Raw genomic sequence first — 26,076 nt, forward strand, 5'->3', positions numbered from 1 at the left:
GAAGAGTTTTTCTTTAAATCAAAACAAAAGGTTTCCACTTCTGGTTGATCGTTGCTTATCTTCATGTCTAGCTTTCTTTCTTCTAAGTGCACATTTTTTCTTGCGCAATTTTTAATTTCTAATTCGAAACAATCACATCTACTACAAGTATCTTTTTCAACTTTTTTCTTTGAAGATTAAATCGTGTTAAAAATTTTTTGTAAAACGAAAATTTAACAAGATCATTGTCTGCTTCTTCAATATACAATTCATACATTTTACTTAATGTTATGTCTTTTGTTAAGTATTCTCTTTCTGTGTTAGCTCTTCTGTAATGTGACTATTATAGAAAAAATAACTGCCACTACTTCTTAACCTAAACGCCTCAACAAGTTGCCAACGTCACCATTGTTAACCACGCTTATGTACATATGTTGCCAAATATTCGATTTACAATCATTAAAACGCTCGCAAGAGGCGCTTGGTCCAAAACTAATACACAAAAATTAGTCGCTTGCTCTAGTTATGCAAAATTCAAAATCCAAAATAAAAAGAAAGGTACTTAATCTTTTTAAATATATCTGGTTATCCGTTACTAACAGGTTAATGGGATTTATTACGTAGATAGTTTATGCCTTTTTCTATCTTCTTCTTTAAGTTCCATCTTCTATCGAAGGTTGGAAATCATCATGGCTATACGGACTCTGTTGACTGCCGCTCTATAAAGTTCTGCACTACTGCATTCAAACCATTCCCTTAAGTTTTTAAGCCAGAATATTCTTCGTCTTCCCACATTTTGCTTACCTCGGATTTTGCCTTGCATAATAAGTTGTAATAATGCGTATTTTTGCCCTCTCATCACATGTCCTAAGTACTCAAGTTTTCGTCTTTTGATAGTTAATAATATTTCCGCCCCATTTCCTATCATTCTAGTTACTTCCACGTTTGACATTCTTTGAATCCATGATATTCGTAGGATTCTTCTGTAACACCAAAATTCAAAGGCGGCCAACTTATTCAGATGGACTTGTTTTAGTGTTCACGCTTCCAAGCCATAAAGAAAAGTAGAGAACACGTAACATCGAAGCATTCTCAGGCTCTAACTTTATATCCCGAAAACAAAGAAACTTTTAAAGTTTAAAAAATAATGCACGTGCTATTTCAATGCGTGTCATAATTTCTTTTGTTTGGTCTACATCTGATGTTATCCTGTTGTTCCTCTTTTCCACCAGAAAGCGCCATAATCCACAATTTAAGAAATTGGGGCTGGGTCTAGTGATGCATAACGCCGTTCATATAGCAATTTGTTGTCACATGTTTATAGTTTTTCAAAAAATGAACTTCGATTTAAAGATTAAAACTTAAAACAAAATATAAAACCTTATTGAGAAAATTTCAAAAAAGAATAACTTTTGTGAAAGATTGTGGGACACAGTCATATTTTAAGATAAAAACTTCAATTCAGAGAGTGGACATTCTTAATAAATGTATAATCTAATATGGAAGCATGTTTATGTTTTACAGACTTAGAAAGCACTGAGCACACAAGTATTTATTTTTTTATGTACTAGGTCGTAAAATAAGTATACTCAAAACAAATAAATATTATCTACCAAGTATTCTACTCCACTTTAATATCAATGCATCAGATATATTATAAAGATTTCGTCGTAGTTATAAATTAATAGGAGATAAAGCCAAATGTAGAGCATATAGTGAAATCTGAATATCTTAGAATAACTATATCGAGCGGGAACATTATTGATGAGCAAAAGGGAGACCCATCGCTGAGAAAGTGACAAAGCAATTGGCAAAAGCAAAGGGTACTTTGTACTAAAGTACCCATACTCTAAAGCATAAGCAGGTCTTTTCGTACTCTTTTAGTACCTAAGTGATAGATTCGACCGTTACTTGATGGAAATTCATTTTATCTAACAATTAAACAGGTATGCGTTTACACGTCATATTTTGTAACTGAATAAGTTGAGGAGGGGATAACTGTTTGTCTCAAGTTAGTCATTCAGAATTATGTCTGTATTTTTTAATTTGCTAATTTCCATAGATTCTAATATTCATGGAATCTACAGATAGCTTAAGGCCTTTATTATAAATAAACTTTTTTAGTAATAAAAATATATAAATAGAACCTAGAATAAGCCTGTAAAAGTATGTAACCTTTGATCTCTGGGATAAACCCATCTCCTAAACAATGGTGCCGATATATGTAGGTAAAATTTTCTACACCTATTTTAACCTGTTTATTTCCTCATTATCAATATATATGAGTTGTAACCGATAGCACAAACTCATTTATTTATAGAGACTATATATTGACTATAGTTATTACTATACAAATCTGACTCGAAATATCGTCTTAAAATAACAGTAACAGAAAAGTGAAAGATTAGTCATTTTTTATGAAGTTTAAAGTAGAAACGTTCACGAAAATTGAAGTACTAATAAGACCACCGCAATCGGGCGTACCCTGGGTAATGAATAATTAAGTAATCGTTAATTCTTAAATCACCCGTTCAATATGTTTTTTGTCAAATTGGTCCTTTTTAGGACCAACTATTATAATTATGTGTATAAATATTAAGAGTATATCTAGAGATAAAGACACTCCACTTTACATATGCGCTTAACAAAATGCAGGAAGCACGTAGATGGCCAATCCTATGGTATTTGGTATTAAGCTAATCGCTGAAAATTACATATTAAATGCAGGCAAAGAAGCAAAGAAAAACTTATAATGAGAGAAAACAAAACCAGTCAGCTGAGAGAACCTTTCAACGATGTTGAGCTTGGATCCGCTATCCACGTATATAATGAACAATATTACGGCTCCTGGCTGAGGATCTGAGCACAAAACTAACTATAAAATTGGAACTAAAAATACAACAATGGCTAATATTTAAAGTCTTTAGACAAGCAAAGCAAAGACAAAGTTGTTGCCTTGCTTAAACCTGGCAAAAACTCCAACGACCACAAAAGCTATCGGCCAATATATCTATTTATTTTGTCAGCTATACAGAATACTTCTGTACATGATCCTTAATATAAACCGATAATAGAAGAAAAACTCAAATTAAAAGACAAAAGTGGCTATATATGACAGGTTAGATCATATATGTCACAAATACTAAATCTTGCCCAACACAGCGAAGAGAAGTACGAAAAATATCAGGTATGAGGTATTTGTTAATCTAAATGCCGCTTATAAATAGTTATTTAAATAACTTATAAAATATTTAGTTATAAATTAGTCAGCCAAATTCAGGGAATATTAAGACTCACATCCATACATAAGCTCTACAATATCGTAGCTATCAATCCACCTAATATCCGAAGATAAGTAGCTAGAGAGCAAAAAAAATAAAGTCCAGATTCGTGACATCCACTCCACGAATACCAGCCCATTTTATGACTAGAATCAAGGAAAAACTGGCTATATCAACACATCTGCAAGATATACAAACAAAAATAAGCTGCTCCTCTCCATCTGATCCCTCGAACGGAACTTCCTTATGGTAGTTATCTTCCTTAAATCTGCCAGGAGGACTCTTGCCTGCAAACACCGGTTAACTTGTGTGCATGTGGGGTGGTACAAGACTTATCGCACTTTCTTAGTTAACTTTACCGTTCAAATCGCTCTTTTTGAAGGGATAAGGTTTATTTATGTGAACTGAACATGTAAAGTACAGTCAGTAAGCTATTACTTATAAAGATCATTGCAAATTTGACACTAACTCCGCTTATATTGATTACATATTACTCCTAAATACGAGATAAAACATTCAGAAATATGTAATATTGGTGAAGTGGTATAATTCATGTTAGAAAAATTAATCATTCTTCCCTTTTTTGTGCACTACTACCCATTTTAACAAAAAAATATCTATTTTAGCACTTAAATATTTATTTTGAGATAACCTTCTATCCAGAATTAAAAAATAGAATAATAAGAAACAGAATCCAGAAAAAAATAAAATAATAAAATAGAAGAATTAAAATAATAAAAAAGCTGTATATAAGATATCATGAAACAATGGATGAAATAAAAGAAGTTCTTATTAACCGGATTCTTAAATAAAACGTATAAAGACATACTCACGTTAACAAAATACATTAGGAAATTTTCGCATATGAAAAAACACATCCAACTTGGTAATGAAATCCTTTTGTATCTATAAATCTATTTTTAGAAAAGCACGTACCTACCAAAAACAGGTATTTGGTAGTACACATCTCTGTTACATACTGTAATGCGTATGAATGATAACAAAAGTAAGGAGTCTATATGAACCGTTTAGAATATACGCTGGAAATAAACGGCTTAATCCCATGGTTGCCAAACTATCAGAGCTTACTTAAACCGATATACGTATGGTTTCAATATACACGGAACAAGATCTGAACGACCCCTATAATATATACACGTGAACTAAGCGATATACATTCATGATACAGGGGTACTTAGGGGCTCCACAAAATTTTTAAAAATTGTGAAACTATACATGTTGACGAATCGACAGAGCCAATATTATGGAATGGTCAAGTGAGCTCCGTATATCGGTGGCCACTTGACCACGGAGCTCACTTGAACCTGAATTTTAACATGGGCGGAGTCCACTTTATGCCGTAGATATATATATATATATATATAATATTAAATATATATACAAAAGGAACATTTTTATATTTGAGAGAGGAAGAAGGAAAAAATATATCTTCTGTCTCTCTCTTACTGATTATCTTACATATATGTAATGATTTCACAGATTCACTCTCATACAAATTTCCAACGTGGAGCGCGCGTAGAGAAGTATAACTTCAAAAAGTAAGTTTATGCTAATTAGAGTATAAAAAAAGGAAGATGAATATGACTATTAAAAGCATCCCAGTGACCTGACGAAATATCTGGAAATTTTAATTGTTGGTTAACGGAAACATAAGCTGCCATGCCAACAGGCAGTGTGGCTTTAAAACAATATTTCGCACTCTCACTAAATGTCACTTGATGGCCAAACTTGTTAGTCATATTCCTGATGAGTATAAATGATAAAAAAGAATCGATAACATTATATGAGACTCATATGTATAGAAAACCAATATATATCTAAATTTTAAATCAAACCAGAAAATAAACATTAAAAAGGTTATTATTAAATTATATGATAGAGCCAAAATTATTTGTTCTAACGAAAATTCGATCTTTTAGGAGAAAAAATGTGTTAACATCTGATTTATTAAAAAATTATTATCCTTTGCCGTTTATAAATGAAGAATTTTACAAAAACTGAATCAAAAACGACATAAAAGGGATCCTAAAATATTTACAAGACATATTACGAGGAAAATATCAATACCATACGTAAAATTACTATCAGGAAAACAAAATGATACGAAATAAATTCAACATTCAACAGCACTAACACAACAAAAACATTGAGATCAAACATTTTCTCTAAAACCAAACCTGTGGTCCAACAATTTATTAGATGGGGTTGCTAAGTAATGTAAAGTAAATTCATAATTGTAAAGTTCCTAATTGAAACATTTTCTGGAACATATTTAGTTTTGCAGATAAACATTTTTTTTGGTTCCTGAAAAATAGTTATTTTGGAATATGTACCTTTTTTCAACTCACCAATTCAATTATCGTGCAAATAATCCTTGGTTATTCTAACTATTCTATATTCCCCCATCCTGCTAATGTGACTGTTCCATTCTTTCTTTCCAAATTGCACTCATTTATTTATGTAGTCTATCCTGCACGTGTTTTTGATGTCCTTACGTCTTGATCTGTCCTCAGGATCCTTCTTGTTATTCTTCTTATGATTCTCATTCCACTTGTTTTCGGGTATCTTCTTAATGTGCTAGTTTTTGTTCTTTTTCAGCCTATCAGACCTATCATGTATGTCATTATAGGTCTAACTACACATTTATATGTATTCTATGATTTTTTGGTTTCTAAGTTTAAATGTTTGTTTCTCCATGTTGTATCATTATGGCTTCCGGTTGTTTTGGTTGATTTTTGATTTTGTTTTCGATCTTTATTTTGCACCTTATTGGTTCTTGTGATATTACTAGACTTTTTTGTGACGATATTTCCATATTGAATTCATTAGCTATCAGGACTTGATAAACCCAGATAACAGGCTGAGTTCTTTAGTTTTCGGCATGATTTACAATGGAATTGTTAACAGCACATTCAAGAAAAATAAAATAATAATCGTAAGTAGTTCATTTTAATGTCACATGAACTTTTAAAATATAAGTAAGCAGGTCCGGAACTAGAGAGGGGCGTGGGGGCACTTGCCCCGGGCGGCAATTTTATTTGATTTTGTTGCACAACTTATCAGCTTTATAAGACTGACACTATATCCCAAATTATTATTTTTGTTATGAGACACAACAATGAACGTAACTCATGGGTCTGACGTGAAGTTTTATACTGTTATGCCCACTACTGATATGAATTAGTAGCCTGAATGATCGGCAGCGGTATCAGAATTCATCAATTTGGCCGAAGGATTTAGGTATGCCCGGTCCACTTTTTTAATAGCTTGTCTTTTATATCAAGCTCTTACAGTATTGGCAGGTTGATTCTGTGTTCTGTCCAGGACCAGTGTAGAATTCTTCTGTAGACCACATTTCGAAAGCCTCGATCTTACTTCTTTTATGCAGGCTCCAGAGGATCTTAAAAACCATGATCTTTCAGAACCTCAAACTATGAACTAGGACAGCTCCCGTTTGAAAAATATTTTTAAATTCTAAACTTGAATTTATCGTTTTGGCATGCTTTGTTGAAAAAGATCAGTCATGCCAGTGAGTTGCAAAGAAAAGAGCTGGCAGTAGATTTGGCTGCTCAGAACCTGTAAGGTCTTTTAAAGTCTTGTGTGGACTTTGCTCCATCTGAGGCCATTACTTAATGTAAAATTCTTAGCAAGAATGAATGATCTACCATCTGAGTTCTCAGAAAAAAGAAAATGCCTGATGAGCTGTATGGCGATGACACTCTGACAAGTGCTAGGAATGTGTATAAAGTAGCCATGTTAAAGGTTGTTCACCGGATGATTACGGATGTCAGTGGCTTTGAACAATATAAACAGCAAGTTTGGAATTTTGAATGGAGCTTGAAGTAAATAAATGCAAATTAAAGATAAAAAAATTAAAGCTGAAGAATTCGCAAACATCTACATTATTGATCTCAATATACAAGAATTTAAATTTGAAATGGAAAGTTTCAAATGCTTAATCAGTTGACGGAAATTAAAAGGAAACCACTTCAAGCGTTTTATTTTTATAAAAAATAACCTAAAGGAAGGCTACGCTAACATTACTACTGTTCATAGAATGAAATTTCAGCAAACTTAAAAATCATATATAACGCTACATGAGAAGTACACTGGAACAGGAGACACTCTCTAATCTATGTATAGGTCTATAATCTGTGTATAAATCTATGTATATGAATTGAATGCAAACAAGCACTCTTTACCAACTTTGACGAAATCATCAGTACATTTGCAGCTACGAAGACTCGATAAATTACAGGGAGGGGATTGGAAAAGTGGCCAATTCCCCTAGTTCCGGCCCTGCAAGTAATTTATGTATTAGAGACATACTAACAACTCATATAACTAACTCATCACCAAAGGTATTTCAAAAACGGAGATGCTACAGATCAATTTGTTTCAAATAACAATCTACATAACATTTAAAAATGTACAGAAATACAACTTTATATGACTTCATACAAGCGATTACTGAAATGAAAACAGTGTTTGTGTGTTTAAAATCTGTATTTACTATTCAAAGTTCGTTCAGATTACTAATCCATGGATTTTCAAGACTTGTTGTACAATTTATAACAAAAAGAGTATTAATTCACCTCAAAAATTCATCACCAACCAAGATGTTTGGATCTATGGAAGGATTGAATAAATAGTACATAAAAGCTTGAAATAGGTAATAACATTAATATAATTGTTATTTTTATTAACGCGGTTTAACCTCCCCAATGTTTTCATTACCTTGTAGATTACTATTTTTTAATGCTCTAGATCACGTGACACTATTTTGTACATATTCTCATTGAGTCGTACAATATTTCTTGGCATCTGGCCTAATCCAGTCGAAATCAATTGGCAACGTTGTCCTTGAATCTTTTAATCATCGGAATACCTTTAAACATTGTGTTTTTCGAATCTGCACGAAGTAAACAGAAACCGACATGTCTTATGGCATGTGTGTTGGTGTCTGTATGATCGTATGTGTAATATGTTTTGTATGCATCTAATGATTTCCAGCCAGGGGCCGCCGATACTATTTTTACAATAATCGCGTGTGCCATGCGAGGGAGTGCAGCTGAACGAGCCAACCGGCCTGCCGGTCAAACTCTTTTGATAACGGTGTTGCCAAATTTAATTGATTTGTTCGCTACTAACTAATTTTATTGCATATAATTGAATTATTAAATTTATTTCTTCGCTAGCTAAGAAGTAACTAATTTGTTTCTTGCAGTAAATCTTCCCATGATCTTATTCTGTTTTAAAAATTATATTTTCTTTAATAATGTGAAGTAAATCTGAGTTTTAGATATATTAGAATACGTTTTACATATTCTTCCTACGCTTCTTTGGTATTAAATGGCATAATTGACTATTTTGCTGTTTATTTTTCATTACTTATCTTGTCACTGTTGAACAACTTCTTGTTTCAATATGGATAAATGTATACATTGTTAAAAATTCGTCTATATTTTACTAAAGAGTTCTAATAATTTTTCAATTCTTTTGAATTCCCATTCAGTATTAAAAAATTGGCTCTCATCATAGATATTCGCAGATTATTAGCTACACTGCAAATTAACATGTAAATAAAATTAATATGTTTCACTAAACATATTCTTCTTCTGTACCCTTTGCTCTACAAATCTTCTCATCAAGAATTTATTAAAATTGTCCATATTTTTTGTTGGTGCTCATATTCCCTCCTGAAAATCCGTGAATGTGATATTTGCAAGTTTTTCCAAGAGTCCATGTCTTTCGACAAATTTCAAATGAATAAAACTTTTCATTGTTTTTTTCTTAACCGATCCATATTTTGGTATAATCCTCTTTAAGTGCCATCCCCTAACGCTAATTAGATATCGTCCTGTATATTTTTATTTTATCCACTTCTGTTCAAAATACAGTATTGCCCAAAATAAACAGTACTGAAACTGAAACATAGATGTCTCTTTGGGCGCGCTGTCATATTCAAATTAACTAGTATAGACCTGTCAAGTAATTCTTAAATAAGTAATTATTAAGGCCTAATTGTTAAAAATGGTGGTCAGTATAGAGGAGAAAGTGTTTCTTGTGGAGCATTATTTTCGCTTATACGGAATCGGCTGGCGTAATAGTGCAAGTCTGCAATACGTGTGTGATCAATTCACACAACGCAACGGTTTAATAAATGTTCTCCAAGTAATGCTGTAATTTTGGAGGTTGCTGAAAATACGGGTAATGTATTGTGCCAACGAAAAGAAAACTCAGGGCGTCCCCGGACTTACTTTTTTTACTTTTTCGTGTCTGGATCCGACTACAGTTTTTCTGCCCAATATCGGGCTACGTCTACACCCTTTGTATTTGCGAGCCATAAATTATCGAGGGTGCACTGTGATGGGCAAAGTCTGCATATTCTCAGGTGCTCCATGTTCTGTATTTCCCCACATTCACAAAGTGCGTCGCTGTCTGTCTTGATGCCCCATTTAATGAGGTTCTGTTTTACAGGGGCAATACCTGTGCGTATGCGATTCAGTGTCCGCCAGGTTCTCCAGTCCAGGTTCATTCCATTAGGTCGTTCTGGATGTAGGGGGAACAGTTCGGGTGGTTCGACGCTGACATTTCTCATAAATCTTTTCCTTGATTTAAGTCGGCTGATTCCTGGTGGTTCGTCAAACCCGTATAATTGGTGCCTTTCATCGAAAGTTTGCCTGAACTTCTCCACATATTGTGAGGCGCATCTACGGTCATCTGGTGATGAGAATCCAGCTACCCGGTACAGTAGGGGTAGGGGGGTAGGCTTCATACAACCGGTAATTATTCTGCATGTTTCATTTAACGCCGTGGTGACTTGTTGGGCGTATCTAGATCTACCCCAGACGGGACAAGCATATTCCCCTGTTGAGAAACATAAGGCCTCAGCTGTTGTCTTCAAGACCTGGGGGTTTGCACCCCACTTGCTCCCTACAAGTTTCCGGAGAAGGTTGTTTCTCGTAGAAACCTTTTGTCTTGTGTTCTGACAGTGGAATTTATACGTTAGTGACCGGTCTAGTACTACTCCAAGATATTTGGGCTTATCAATATGTTTCAAGCGTTGTCCCTCCCAAGAAACATTCAGCTTTACATGCGCCAGTTGGTTGTTGAGATGGAATGCACATACTTGGGTTTTAGTAGGGTTTGGCTTTAATGAGTTTTGTTTGTAGTAAGTTGACATCATGTTTAAAGCCTCTTCCATTGTCGACTCTACTTGTGTGAATGTTTTCCCCTTTACGGCTATACCAAGGTCATCAGCGTAGACAAAACTCTCAGTCTGAGGGTGCATTGGTTGGTCGTTGGTGTATATGTTAAATAAGGACGGCGCCAGAACGCTTCCTTGAGGTAGGCCATTTTTTTGGGTTCTCCATCTGCTCTTCTTTCCATTTAGCAAAACGTAGAAACGTCTATTACACAACAGTGATCTAATGATATTTACCAGGTCGTAGTCAAGCACAGTGTTATAGATCTTAGTTAGCAGGGTTCTGTGGTTTATCGTATCATAGGCCGCTGTGAGGTCTATCAAGGCTACTCCCACTATGTCTTTCTGCTCAAATCCCTCCTCTATGTATTCTGTTAGGTTCAGCACTTGGCCTGTGCATGATTTACCTGGTCTGAAGCCTGCTTGTTGTGGGATTAATTTTGCATCTAATTTTTCCTGGATGCGGTTTAAAATGAGACGTTCATACAATTTATACAAATGGCATAGCAGGGATATCGGACGGTAGCTACTCGGTAGTTCAGGGTCTTTCCCAGGTTTCAGAAGGGCTACTACTTTTGATTTACGCCACAGTTTTGGAATCTGGTAGGTAGAGCGACAGATGTTAAATAGATCGAGCACCCATTGTCTCGCTTTTTGCCCGAGGTGTTTTATCTGCTCTGTTAGGATTTCGTCCACTCCAGGTGATTTTCCATTTTTCATACAGTCAATATCATTTTTGAGCTCTTTGATGGTAAATGGGTTTCGCAAGAGAGTTGTTTCCTGGTCTTGAGTTCTTATAATCTTTGGCGTTTTGCAACGATTGTTTGTTTTGCCATTCAGAAGCAGTTGGTGGGCTATCTGATTTGGTGTTATTGTACATAGCTCTTTCATCTCTGTGGGATCACCATTAAGTTTTTTGATCAGTCCCCGGACAGTTAACAACAACGATAACCACGAACGTGTTTTTGAGCGAATCTTGGAAAATCCGAAAGCCAATCAGACAAGAACAGCGTTACATCTTGACTTAAAACGAACTTCCTTTCAAAAAATCCTGAAGGTGCTGGGTGCATTTTCGTATGTGATTCAGGTACATCAACAATTACATCCCAGGGATTATCACAGTAGAGTGGAATATTGTGCCAGAATTCCTGCATTACAGTATGAAAATCCTGAATTTTTGAAAAATGTATGGTTTTCAGAAGAAGCACATTTTCATTTGTCAGGCCATGTAAATCGTTGCACAAATCGATTTCTGGGCATTGCCAGACCAGATGAAGTTCAAGAAGTTCCTTAACATAGCGCAAAAGTGAGTGTCTGGTGTGCAGTTTCGGGACACGGAATCATTGGTCCATACTTTATCGAAGAAAATGGTAGGCAAGTCACACTTAATCAACAGAGGTACATACAAATTTTAACACGCTTTATCCCTGATCTACGTCAATTTTGTCGTGCACGTAATTTGGCATTTCGAGACCAATTTTTCCAGCAGGATGGGGCAACTTGCCATACTGCTGTCGCAGTTCGTCAATTTCTTCAGAGATATTTTCCAAACAAGTTCATTTCACGATTTACTGACTCCAGATCCAGGCCCTGCAAATCCTCCAGACTTAACATCTCCAGACGCATGCATTTGGGGCATGGCTAAAACTAAACGGGCACCACAAACCATCAATGAGTTAAAGGATGCCGCTAGAGCCTTCTTCGCGGACTTGAGACAACCTTTATTTTATAACATTACGAGAAATCTGGAATATCGGTATGAAGTCTGTCTTGAGAGAGGAGGAGCTCATTTAGAACATGTTATAAAGTGTCAATAATATTTATTTTTTAAAACAATAAAATAATTACAAGTTCAGTACTGTTTATTTTGCGCTATACTGTAGTTACATTAAACTGCATTGGAAGTATCCCCTCTAATATTTCAGCCATGGCAGCATTTTTTCATTACTTTACTTTAATAAAATTACTTTATTCAATTTTAAAAATATTATTTTAATTTTAAAAATATAGAAAATATAATATAAAGCTTTGCACTACTGTACCGCCTACTGTAACATCTTTTTTTATGAATGTAATGACTAGATTGTGGCCCGATTCGCATCGGGATTCTAGAACGTATAATGTTCTACTAAAATGCTTTTGTTTTGTCACACCAAAAATATTCTCTCTGAATCAATATGAAAAATGCAAAATAAAACATTTTAAGAAACACAAAACGGTACTATATAAATAAGCCACAGTATCGTGTTTGCCACTTACTAACAAACAGACTTCGGTCTAATAGTAGTCATCCTTTCTCTAACAGCTAAAAACTGATTGATTTTTTCTACCTTATTATATTCCTTATTTCCTCCCCTTTCATTTGCTAAGTCACATGTTGGAATTCGATCAGTTGTTTATTTTGTACTTGTGAATATCACCAGTAGTAGATAGAATAATAGGTACTGTCTGGGTACTTTCCATTCTCCATTGTCTCCTGATTTGTATTTCTAGATCTCTGTACTTGGTGATCTTTTCATTGTATTTAACACCTAAATTATTGGTGTTGGGTATCGCCACATCAATAAGTGTTGTTTGCCTAGTAAGTTTATTATTATATTAGTATGAGATCCGGTTTATTATACGCCACTGATTGGTCTGTAAGCATAGTGCGGTCCCAGTATAGCTTGTAGTTTTCATTTTCAAGCATTCTGTCAGGTTTTCTTCTTCTTGTGCCACTCCTATCGGAGATTGGAAATCATCAAGGCTCTCCTGACCTTGTTTACAGTTGACCTAAAGAGTTCATTAGTGGTACAGTCAAACTACTCTCTCAAATTACGCAACCGTAACATTCTTCTACGGGCTGGATTCCGTTTTCCTTCTATTTTTCCTTGCGTTATATTTTAAAGTAATGCGTATTTATGTCCTCTCCTCAGGTGACCCAAATATTCGAGTTTTCTTCGTTTGATCGTTGACAAAATTTCTGGGTTTTTCCTATCCTTCGCATTACAGCGACATTCTGTCAGGTACGTATTAATAATAAGGAAGATGGTCGGTTTGGAGAAGTCCCAGTTTGTCAGCTAGTTCTTGGTGGATAATCTTTCCTACTAAGTCATGGCGTTCTTGGCGGCACTGAATCAAAAGCCTTCTTGTAGTCAATGAAGGCAGTAAAAAGGTTTCTTTTTTTGTGTATGCCTGGTTAGAAATGAGTCGATAATAAGTTGTTCTTTGCAGTCCATGGAACCCTTAGCGCACCCTTTCTGTTGAGGCTCTATGATATTGTTTAGAGCACAGTATTGGTAGATACGCCGGGCTACACAGGATGTGACCAATTTGTACAAAGTTGGAAGTAATTGGGCGGTACTTGGCTGGATCTTGGGTGTTATTTTGATCCTTCGGTATTAGATAAGTGGTTCCCTGAGTAAGAAATGATGGTATTTCCTGTAAATTAGAAATAATATTATTAATAAATACTGTTAAAAGCTCATGAACACTCCAAAACTTCTTTAGCCAGAAGTTTTTAACTCCGTCTGGTCCAGGAGATTTCCAGTTATGAAGCTCTTTGATAATGTTCGATACTTCTTCAGTGGTGAAAGGTTCATAAGGAATAGTCCGGTAGTGTTGACAGTTGTTCGTCGTGCCTTTAATCCATCCAGCATTGTTATGAGTAGCTGGTGTCGAAAGTTGGTTTCCCCAAAACTCATGAATTTCTTCTTGGCTTGGGTAGGATTTATTTACATTTTCTACAATGGAATTCAGTTTCCTATAGAAAGCCTTCTCTGCATGCTCAAAAAGTATATTGTCACATTTACAGTTGTTACTAACTTTGTATCTTCTTAGGCGACATGAATAAACGGAGAGTTTTTGTTTTAATGTGTCTAGGCAGTGTTGAGCTGTGTTGTTTTCTGGATCATGTTGTAATTGTCTTGAAGTGTTCAGAATTATTTCTTCAGCTCTTTTAATTACTTTTCGACTTCTTACTCCTCGGGTGTATTCCGTAATTTGTCCAATATCCCTGCGCAATAATTTTCCTCAGCAGTCTTTTTTCTCAAGGTGCAATTCTGTTTTCAGTCCTTCCGATATTAGTTCCCCGTCGTGTTCTTATCTCAATGCCCATAACATTAGCAATTGCTGTTGCTGCACAGTAAATCAGCATATGCAAATATTCCAATATATGGGCTTCCACGATATAATTGGGTAGGACTTCCGTGTTCATAATTTGTAACAGCGCACCTAGTTTCTTACAAGAGTTTATTTTTGGTAGCGGTGGTCTGCTAAGTGGGTTTGTACCATTAAACTCTTGCACGGCACGTGCCATTTCTCTTACCAGGCTATCGTGCAACTTATTGTTGTCCTGCTGCGTATTAACAGGTTGAGTTTCTTGTATGAGGGGCTCAGGAATATGCTCATTAGGCTTTTCATTGATCCACAACTAGTTTTATTGATTACAATACCACAATGACCATAATTACCCGGTATTGATCTGCTATTCGCTGTTCAGATACTTGAATTACTGGGTACTCCCTGCAAAATTCGGCATACAGTTGTTGTCGATAGCCGATCGTTTCTCGACCGAGGTTCGTCACCTTGTAATAGAAACGCAAAATGTTTTCATTTATAGACACTGTCCATTTCATGCGCTGCCTCGGTCGTCCTGCTTGAGTGAGCGCCGGCTGATGTTCCAGCGCAGCACCTTCAGCGGGTGGACATCTTGTTGTTGTTTGGCTCACTTGTGGTTGTTGTTGTTGTTGGGCTGTAGCTGATTGTATGACAGGGGCCCGCCTCCTTAACACCCTGCCACCGACGTACCGCATGCTGTCACGTCCAGCGCCGGCTCCAGACGTGCCCTGGCGATCCCCAGGCAGCGACCCTAAACATAAATTATTATTCTACATTTTCATGGGTGTGCATTTTATAACTACTGCCAGGTATCAGTTTTTGTTCCACGGCAGGTACTACCCTCTGGATATCAGTGCTAAAAATACCCAGAGAGTATCCCCCATTCGCTGGGGGTCGCGCCTGATAGAACAACTGATAAAAACTCCGACAGGTTATATTATATAATATTATTATTATTATTATTATAAACATTTAACATCTCTTATGAAATTTGACCTATTTTATTAAATTTGGCATATTTACAACGTATTTATTGGTTTGTTCAAATCCGCAAATTCGAATATTTTTTTTAAAATACTGCATACAAGATAGTATAGTACACAACTCATGTGGGGCCGTAATTTGAATTGCACCACCACCACTTGCTCGCTAGTTTTCTTGTTATATGTACATTCTATAAAAGTAAGCTGTTTTAATAATTTTAAAATTAATCTCCGCATTTATTTAACTCCTGGTATTTGTTGTTTTATCAGTCGACGCTTTAAATAACGAGATATGTTTTAAAAATTTTGTGGTTTTATTTTCTCTGCACATTTATCTGCACTGACTTTATTTCCACAACTCTTTCGTCTGTTTATGTATTGACAGGCCTGTGAGCAGGTATGTTTATCTCTCCGGTTTAAATCATAACAAGGTTCTTAAACTCATGTGAAAACAAAAGAATGCTGTTTCCGAGTGGGATGGATGACTTCCTATTCCTTCAGTGGGAAAATAATTTTTTCGTTTATATGACTGTATAATTGACATACCCCCATATAAGGGATATTCTCATATAGGTGGTGTGTTTGTTTTAATTAACCATACTAGTTCGTTGGGAAGATCAATTTATGATATTATCCCACAGCAATGTATTAATAGTTCTTTTAATTTCGTGAGAAGTTAGTTGTTTGTTTTGCAATTATTGAAATAATTATTACAGTCTGTTGGTTTTTTGCAATTAAATCAAAACTTTAGTGACATGTGTATCGCTGATATCAGAATTAGGTAATGGCTAATATCCTGGTGAAAGTTTTGAAGTTTATTTTTAATATAATTTATCAGATTTTTAAAACTTGGTATATTCTTTTCATCAGTGATAATAGGTTGTTGGGTTATAAACCAAAAAAATAAAAACGGAATATTTTGATACTGAATCTTTTGTTTGCCTTGTTGTTAACTAGTATTATTAGAATTGATTACCTCATCTTAGTTTACACTTGGTAATTAGAAGACTCAAAATCGAAGTATAAAAAAGCCTTGAGCTACTTACGCCGTATTATTCACACCAAATTATTTTAAAAAATCATAAATATTAACCGATCATGAACTATCGAAGGACCCGACAGTGAATTAAATGCAAACCAACTTGTATGTAAAGAATACCTGCAGAATACCAACAATTTACACGTCTGTGATTCTGTTGCAATTCGACGATATTTGACAAATTATCTACCTTTTGGTCCCAAATTTGACCTATAGACTCCAAATTCAAGATTGATTCAAGTTTCAAAAGTCTAGACTTTCTCTTTAAGAGTTATCGCATAGAAATACAGACGGACGAACAGACAATGATGTGATTTCAACAATAACCTGCCCATGTCAGATTCATTTTAGATCTCTTAGATCGATAAGTTGTCTTAAATAAGAACTTACTCTCTTAAATAAGAACACATCATTCTTTCATATGGAACTAATGATAGTTTAAACATCATTCTTCTAAAGTGGCTTCACCGAAATATGGTAAATTAACTACAAGGGTGGGCACAAGTTAGCTGGCAAATTTGTAAAAAAATACATTTACGAAATCAAGCAATAAAAACACTGAAAACTTTTGTTTTCAACACTTCCACAAATATTTATTATAAATAATTATCACTACAGCTGTTTCGGCAGAGTGCAGTCAAGTCACAAGTCACTTGAGAAAGGCACTCTGCTGAAACAGCTCTAGTGTTGAAAACAAAAGTTTTCAGTGTTTTTATTGCTTGATAAAATGAACTTCCATCAAGTAACGGTCGAATCCATAACACATTTACGAAACTTTAGTTTTATTGCCTTATAACTCAAAAATATGTGTAGGATAGAATAGAATTTATTTAGTCAATATACAAAAATAGTTTTGTTTTTGACAAACAGATATTTATTATTAGTAATTTAAGAAACGACAAACACACTAAATAAAAATATAAAAACATGAAATATCATCATAATAGGCAAATATTCTCACCAAAGTAGTCCTATGGACTTGTAAAATGGACTTTTAGAAACCATATAAACTAAGTTGCAAATTAAAATATACTTGTAGCAAGTCTAGAACTTAAGTAATCTGTATGAGCACTCCAATTCAAATTATTGTCTAGGAAGATTCCTACTAGTTTAACATTATTTCTTGAGATATACTTCCAATCGAAACTAAAAAAAAAAAAAAAATTCTGATTTTTCTCTTCATTTAGCTTCAGTCCTTTCTGTAAAAACCAGTTTTTTGCTTTCTGGGTATTACTATCTATTCTAATTTTTAAATTATGGTGATTAATATCAGTATTAATGAGAGTTGTATCGTCTGCGAAGCAAATACATTTTATAGGAAAAGTATTGTAAAATAAATCGTTCAGATAAATAAGAAACAAAGTGGGTCCTAATATGGAACCTTGAGGAACCCCATATTCGACAGTGTTAAACTCAGAATAGCTGTTATTAAGAAAACTGCCTGTTTTCTATTTGTTATGTATGATCTAAATAGATTATGAGTGTTTCCCCTAATACCGTATTTATGCATTTTCTCCAACAGTAATTTATGCGAAACACAGTCAAAAACTTTGGATCAATCACACAATGTCAAAGACACAAAATGATCTTCTTCCAAGCCATCAACTATATCTCTCACAATTTTCTGTATAGCTAGTGTAGTGCTACATTTTTGTCTAAAGCCATATTGATTGCAATGAAGTACTTTGTGTTTTTCTAGATATTCTATCAAACAAACCTTTATACTTTCAAAAATTTTGCCGAAAATGGGAATGATTGAGATGGGACGATAATTTCCAATTTCATCTAATGCTCCTTTTTTGAACACTGGTATCACTTTTGTTACTTTTAATACATCTGGGAAAATCTCTTCAGTAAGACAATTATTATAAAGTATAATTAATTTGTCTATAATTATATTGATTGTTTCCACAATTATTTTTTGTTTAAGAAATAAAAATGCGTGCAGTGTGAATTTTTCAATCTATGCAAAACATTCCTGATTTCAGTATCACTAATAGGTAATAAAAATAAAGAGTGGCAAGGAGAGTGTACATCTTTCAAAAAATCTATGGGTACATTTTTATTTGTGGTTTATTTGGGTAATTAAAAGAACTTCTAATATGTTTAGCCACTGAAGTAAAGTAATTATAATTACTAAAATCGTTTGATGTAATCGCGCTTAGACAGACTTTTTTATTTACTAAATGTATTCAAAATGTTCTCAATACACCATTTATCTTAATACACCTCAAATATTGTTTTTCGATCGAATTATTAATGCGAGCCAGCATCGCGAGGTCTTCATAGATTATGTCTAACTTGATTGTTATCCAATGTTTGACATCTTTGACGTTTTTGATCGTATGTGTAAAAACTCTGTTATTAAGCATACCTTATATCGAGAAATCCGTGGAAGTGATGTCTGGTAACATTGAAGGTCATGGTTCGTTTCTACGTCTACCAATCGATCTAGAAAAATGCTGGTTCTGCTGCAAAATGGTGTTTCGTTCTTCGAATCTGTCATCTTCATCCAAAGTTACACTTAATTCTTGTGAAAGTTTTAAGTGCCGTTGTGAATTAAAGGACCCGTCGAAAAAAGGGGCCAACAATCCCTCAATAATTAATTCCTGTCCAAACCATAATTCAGGACAATTCATTTACTTGTCCTTGATTTCTTGAGGATGAGCGTCGGCCCAATAAATGCAGTTGTACTTATTTACCCTGTTATTAACGTTGAATTGTGCTTAGTCACTTCACAAAAGGGTCGGCTGCTGTCATTATTAGGTACCACTCACAGAAATCGATGCGAGGCTAGAATTTCTGCGGTTTCAGCTCCTGCAGCAAATGCGGACGGTATAAACGCGCGAGATTTGCTGTTATTTAAAGATTTAAAGTTAAACAACGGCATATTTGCGTTAATTGTAGACATATTTGCCAATAAACTTTTTCTGGGCCAAAGATGGGTTTCAAATGAACAAGCCTCGTACAAACACTTACTGTTGAACAAATTGTATAATATTCTTTTTTACTAATTTTTGTTCTCGTTTTTACCTAAGGCCTCTCATCATCAATATCGGGATTGAGATATTTTATTAACAGTCTCAGTTTGTAATACAAGGTGGAGCAAAAGTAATCACCTGATGTTATTTTGCTGTAATTTTTTTTAATGAAAAACTTTGGTTATGCTTGTGAAATTTGTTTATTTAATCCAATAAAATTTATTCTATTAAGCCGAGGAAATGATATCGACCAAAAGTTGATGATCATACGGGGCCGTTTTATGGAATTTTCCATCACTCTTGGCAGAACTTGGGGCGACAGGTTCTCGCATTCCTGCCGAATATTCTCCTTAAGGGTTTCAAGAGTCTGAGGCTTGTTAATGTAAACTCGTTCCTAAAAATCTCATAAAAAAAGTCTGGAACGGTTAAAACGGGTGATCTGACCGGCCAAAGCAAATCACTAAAACGAGAGATTAAGCGACCCGGAAATGCTTCCTTCAGAATATCGGTTGTGGCTTGAACAGTGTGCGCCATTGCACCGTCCTGTTGGAACCACATGTTCTCCAGTCCCAATTCATCTAATTGAGGAAAAAACAATTAAGTAATTATGACCCTGCAGGGCGCGCTGTCCACAGTCGTCGTTTGGCCTGCGGTGTTCTCAAAGAAAAATGGTCCGATGACTCCTTCAGCGTAAATAGCACATGACACAGTGACTTTGAGCGGGTGTAATGGCTCTTTGTGGGTCATATACCGATTTTTGGTGCCCCAAAAACGGTAATGTTGTTCACGTAATCGTTAAGATGGAAATGAGCCTTATTGCACTTCCATCTTCAAATCTTTCACCAAAATTCTGTCGTCGTCTTGTCAATGTTTCGGGCTCCTTGTCAACATCGTGGACAACCACAGCGATATTTTCATTAGAAGGGCTGCTCCATAGCCGGCCAGCCTTTGGAACATTTTGTGTTGTTCCAGTCTCTTTAAGGCTGGTGGCCAAATGCCACCAGTGTTTGTCCTGTTGGTGTTGGACGGCCAGTAAATGTGCGAAGAAGTTCACACTACGAAAAAATCGAACAAATTATTGCGCAAAAAGATGCAAACAATTATTAAGCGTTCTTGCGAAATAAACCGATTCATTGGTTGTCGATTTGTATTCTACGTTCGTTTGCTTCACAAATGTTAAAACCTAATTGATATTTGACACCATTTGCAAAAGCTAATCCATAGATGTTTCAGTAGTTTTTATAATATTTAGGGAAACTTCTCAATTATACGAAAGATGGATTACACATTTGAGTCTTACTCTGTCAAATGCTTTCTTTAAGAGAATCAGACACAGAAATGCTGGTCTATTATACTCTAGTGCAGGGATCCTCATTAGGATTTCTTCGAGAGCCTAATAGTTTGAATGAAATTTTCCTCAGCGCCGCAAGTACAAGTGGTGCTATGAAATAACTTTAAGACTATATGACTATAACATAAGTTTATTACAAGTTACGTAAAAACAATATAATTATAAATTATATGGACTGTTTTGCATGTAAAAAGTAGGAAAATGTCTTTTAATTGACTCCAGGAATGTCAAGTCCTGAATTTGTTAATTCTTTGAAGTCGACGGCCGAAATCTTTCACAGCTCTCTAGAATGGCGTCTATGTTAGCAGGTTGGGAAGAAACTGAAATTCTCAAAATGTTTTCAACGTTCTCACTAGCTAGCCTAGATCTGTACTTGTTTTTTATGAACTTCAGCTTACTGAATGTAGATTCACAGACATATGTACATGCAAAAGTACACAAAATTTTCTGAGCACAGTCAGTTAGGTAAGGAAATTTGTAATTTTCAACTGCTTCCCAAAACTTATAGTGAGCTTTTTTCTTCATTTTTTCTTCAAAAATTCTTTTGTAGCTCTGTATCATTCTTAAGGTCAATTAACTCATTTTTCAAATCCCTAGCCTCTTATTCAAAAATAGAAAGATGGGCTACACTACATTTGCTGTTGTTATTGCCCATGGATTTTCCACCAAGCGAAATGGTTCTTAGAACTTCCTGAAGTCACTAAACCTCACAGACATTTTATCCTTTAGGTCTGCTAACAGCTTCAGTAGGTCAGAAATCTCTTGACTTTCATTTGGATTTTCATTAAACAGTGCTTTAAGGAAAGGAAAGCTGCAATAATCTTCATTTGACAATTCTTCAATATGCATATTCAGCTTCTACTCCAGTGAAAACACAATACTCATCATTTTCGTTACAATATTATTGTAGTCTCCTTGAAATTTGGTCAATGTTTCATTCATAATGCTCATTGTATCAGTGAGAAACGCTACTTTAAGACACCAACTAAAATTATAAATATCAGGAAACTCTTTATTTTTTATCTCTTTATCCAAAAACAGAGTAATCTTATGTCGAATACTGAAGAAACGTTCCCAAACTTTACCCTTACTCAGCCATCTCACTTCTGTGTGGTAAAGAATGTCCCCATATTGCGACATAAGTTCTATCAGTTTCTGATAATATAGTTTGGGCTTATTTAATTTAAAAACGTTGGTTTGAGGCCCTTAGGACAACCTAAAAATGGATTTATAGAGAAACATAATATTATGTCATGTTTATTGGAAATACTCAACATCATTAGCACGTGCAAATCCTACCCTGTCGCCTAATTTCCTATGAAATTAAAATGGTAAATATTTTTAGGACCCATTTATTTTTTCGGGCATGCGTATTTACGAGGTCCACACGGTTTTGAAACATCTTTACCGGCCGACCAGTGCCACTGTGGTGGGGGTAAAGATGACTAATGCGAAATGCGGTACAATGCATGGCGCCGCTCTACAGTACTGTAATCTGATTAAATACATAAATAGAAACATAATTACATTATAACTCGCAAATTTTGTTTTACTGCCTAGCAGTCTGAGGGCCGCGAAAAATCGTTCCGAGGGCCGCATGCGGCCCACCGCCCGCGTAGTGAGTATGGCTGCTCTAGTGATTTCTCAGTAATTTGCTTTATAACGAATATTGGATCTGTACGCGATCTTCCACTACGAAAACCCTGTTGTTCATCTGATTCATCAGTTCTTGTAAAATGAGAAAAGGGTTTATAGTTTGTAAAAATTCATTTTAAAGTAATTTTTGAATCATATGCAATAAAATAACGCAATGAAGATATATTAGAAAGTAGGCCCGTTACAGACTTCATATTTTTGAAACTATGATTTAGCTGATATTTATTTACACAGAGGAAAAAGTTATAAATAATTTATAATGATCTGCGAGTTCTTTGATGTTTCATTTAGAAACGATTGCAGATTGTTCACCAGTTTAATGAAGTATAGTTGGCACTGAAATCTGAGGAATTTAAATAATTTAAACTGTTTAAATCGTATTGAATATCTTGTAATATAAAAACGCAAGATAGAATATAATAACGATCATTGATTATTAAACTGATAATTATTGTTAATATAATATGTTTACTTTGTTGTTGTCTATATTGTTGATAGGCTTCTAATGTTGAGAGTATAATGAACTTATTAGATGTGGGTTTTGATATGGATATTAAAATATATAATAATATGACAAATTTAGCAAATAGGTGTATCATATCTGTCTGACATACATTTTGACATTGTTGGTAATATCATCGGCAAGGCAAATGGACGCGAAACCAGTATAAAATAAATCAAAACAGAGAATGGGCGCAAAATGCGAACATACTTTCATTTTCGAATTTCAATTCAATGTGATAAGTATTCCGTTATGGTTCATAGACTTGCTTTCTTTCAAAGGATTCCTGGAATTTGGTGGAGATCATGTCTCTGATCCACATATGAGATAGATAAAACTTTTAGCGACAAGTACCAGCACGTTGGAAAATATATTACTAAAATAAATCTATCTATAATGGGCACGTTGGAAAAAAATCTATCTATAATGGGCTGGACACGTATCCTGTTCGTTAGAATAGCATATGATAAAAATAATCACAACTGGGCAATCGACAGGTACGAGATATCGGGTTGACGGAAAATGCTGATAAGATCGGTGCTTCCAACTGGAAAATCCAAGCATAAAGATAGGGCACAGTAAACTCGAGTAGGTGGAGGGCTGTAGTCCCACTGATGATTCACAGCGTTGTTTAGCTTGTAATGAACATCTGTACACTCACCGGATATCGGTTCGATGACCAATCTTCTACGGGTGCACGTCCGTTGACTCTTAGCTAGACGGATACGTCAATGTTTTTAGGTGTGTAGATGGAATTCATCCGTTATCTAGAAATTGATTATTTGAAGCCGATGTTATTCACAAAGAAGATTACCTATGTGTACAAGTCTATAAGCGCTCGAATGGTTCTTTGTTATAACGACAAAAGAATGTTTTCGGTTATCTAAAGGTTACCTTGCGACTACCTGATATAATTATAAACAAAATATAATTGACAATGGCGGATAAGATAAAGATAACTGTTATCTTAAGTAAAATAGCTATAGTTGTTGACAGTTCAACGGAATTTTCGCACAAATAAACATATTAGTTCGGTTCATGTGATGTAATTTTTTATTTTGATCGTGAAATTGTGTAACTTTATGGATATTTACATTTGGATTTGAAATCTATTATGGCATGTTCAAAAAAGTCATAGTCCATAAGCGAAGTAAGGCATCCTCTAGTTTTTAGATTATATAAAATTTGTTTTATACAGACAATGGTTATAAATTTTATAATCCTTGCACTTACAATAAATATGTCAAATTACACAGTTTAGATACAGACTCATGTACTTAAAACATTTAATATATAAACTGCAAGTAGCAAATAATATATTACAAAAATATTTAAAGCACCTAATGCATTAAGATCGTTGATATAACAACAATAATTCATGTAATCTTTGTGATAAAGAATAGTGTTTTAGATAGTAAAATGCATAATCATTATATACAATTTGATTATATACAATTTGAGTTTAAGACAATTTTAATAAATATTTTTATAAGATCAATATTATCATGATCTTTGCCTTTATTTATATGCGGGATCCACAAAGATATAATAGCAGAAGAGCAAGGGTGGAAGATCGATAGTAAATCACTTATTTTACTTTAAGCAACTAATAGAAAAAAAAAACGCTAGTAACCAAGATGTACATGTACATTTACTATACGTCGACCTCAAAAAGGTAATTAAAGAACTAAATAATAACACACAGGTTAAAGTAAGAATAGGGAGTAAACTCTCAACGGCCTCAAACAAGGTTGTTGAATTTCACCAACATTTTTTAAAATATACAGTATCGGCAAAAGCATCTTTACAGTGCCAAATAAATCACTAAATTCGAAGAAACATTGCATGCGTTCTGTCTGAGCTTGTTTAGCGTTTGAGGGGAGAGGGGATAGCGTACTCGCGACGGCGGCTATCTGTCGAACGCTTAGTTTCTTAAGTTTGTTCCGCGCTTTTGTTTTGTACATGCAGTTGGCTTTGTGCGAGTAGTCAACGTTTGAAATACCAAATTCTAAATTGAAGTAAAAAATGTGGGTCGAAAGAAATGAAGAGAAAGTTCGTGCTTTAACGTTACTTGAGATAGGGGACTCTGTAATTACCATAGCACGTGATATTGGTGTTTTAAAAGAGCCAATTTATCAATTGAAGCGGTCGGCTGCGTCGTTGCCTTCAGGTATTGTTCCGGAAAGAAAACTTGGTTCTGAAGTTCCTAAAAAAACATCATCCAAGACTGACACCATCATCAGACCTGCTGTAATGTTTAACCCTTCCATAACTGCCACGGAACTCAAAAATAAATATTTCTGATAAATAATTCTGATCTCTTTCAGAACGATTCGTCACCGGCTATAGAAAGATCTAGCCTTGCCAAGTCGACGTGCTGCAAAGAAACCCTTGGTTACAAAAGCTATGAAGAAAGTATCAACACTGGACATCTGAACAGTGGAAAAAAGTCATGTTCAGTGACGAAAGTACGTTCAGGTTAGTAACAAGAAGCTCCAAATTTGTTCGTCGTCCACTCACCGCGTCAAGGTACGATCCAAAGTTCACAGTTAAAACCATCAAACATTCAAAAAGTATAATAATATGTGGTGCATTTAGTGGAAATAAAGGAAGGGCAGGGTTGTATTTCTTAACTAAGAATGTTTAAATGAGGACAAACAACTATGTGACTGTTCTAAAACAACATTTATTGAACTTTTGGGAAATTCACGAATGTGACTTATTTATGCAGATGGTACCCCTGCTCACAGGGTCAAGACAGTGACAAAGTTTTTGAATGATCACAATATCAACGTATTGGAATGGCCGGGTAACTCGTCCGACCTTAATTCCATCGACAACGCTTGGAATATTATGAAAAACTAGGTTCAAGAGAGTCGACCGAGCAACATAAATCAACTGAAAGAGGAGTTGAAGAGGATGTGAGTGACCGTGGAAGGAGAATATTTCTTGTACCTTGCTCAATCCATGCCCAAGAG

The 26,076-nt window shown here is 34.9% G+C and overlaps 1 protein-coding gene across 7 annotated transcripts in view; it reads left to right on the top strand.

The window, feature by feature from the left end:
• The window catches only part of LOC140439927 (uncharacterized), a 309,270-nt gene that overhangs the window by 178,626 nt on the left and 104,568 nt on the right, over positions 1-26,076 (top strand). Inside the window, exon 1 of one of the 7 annotated variants that reach the window (XM_072530108.1) lies at positions 24,103-24,248. The exons of 5 other annotated variants lie outside the window; for them this stretch is intronic. In XM_072530108.1, the coding sequence (XP_072386209.1) occupies positions 24,218-24,248 (31 nt within the window). In that variant the 5' untranslated portion in view covers positions 24,103-24,217. Of the gene's footprint in view, positions 1-24,102; positions 24,249-25,557; positions 25,577-26,076 lie in introns of those variants that run through there. One more of the 7 variants, XM_072530114.1, reaches the window with a different exon arrangement.

Source organism: Diabrotica undecimpunctata, chromosome 4 (genome assembly GCF_040954645.1).
Source record: "Diabrotica undecimpunctata isolate CICGRU chromosome 4, icDiaUnde3, whole genome shotgun sequence".
NCBI classification, from domain to species: Eukaryota; Metazoa; Arthropoda; class Insecta; order Coleoptera; family Chrysomelidae; genus Diabrotica; species Diabrotica undecimpunctata.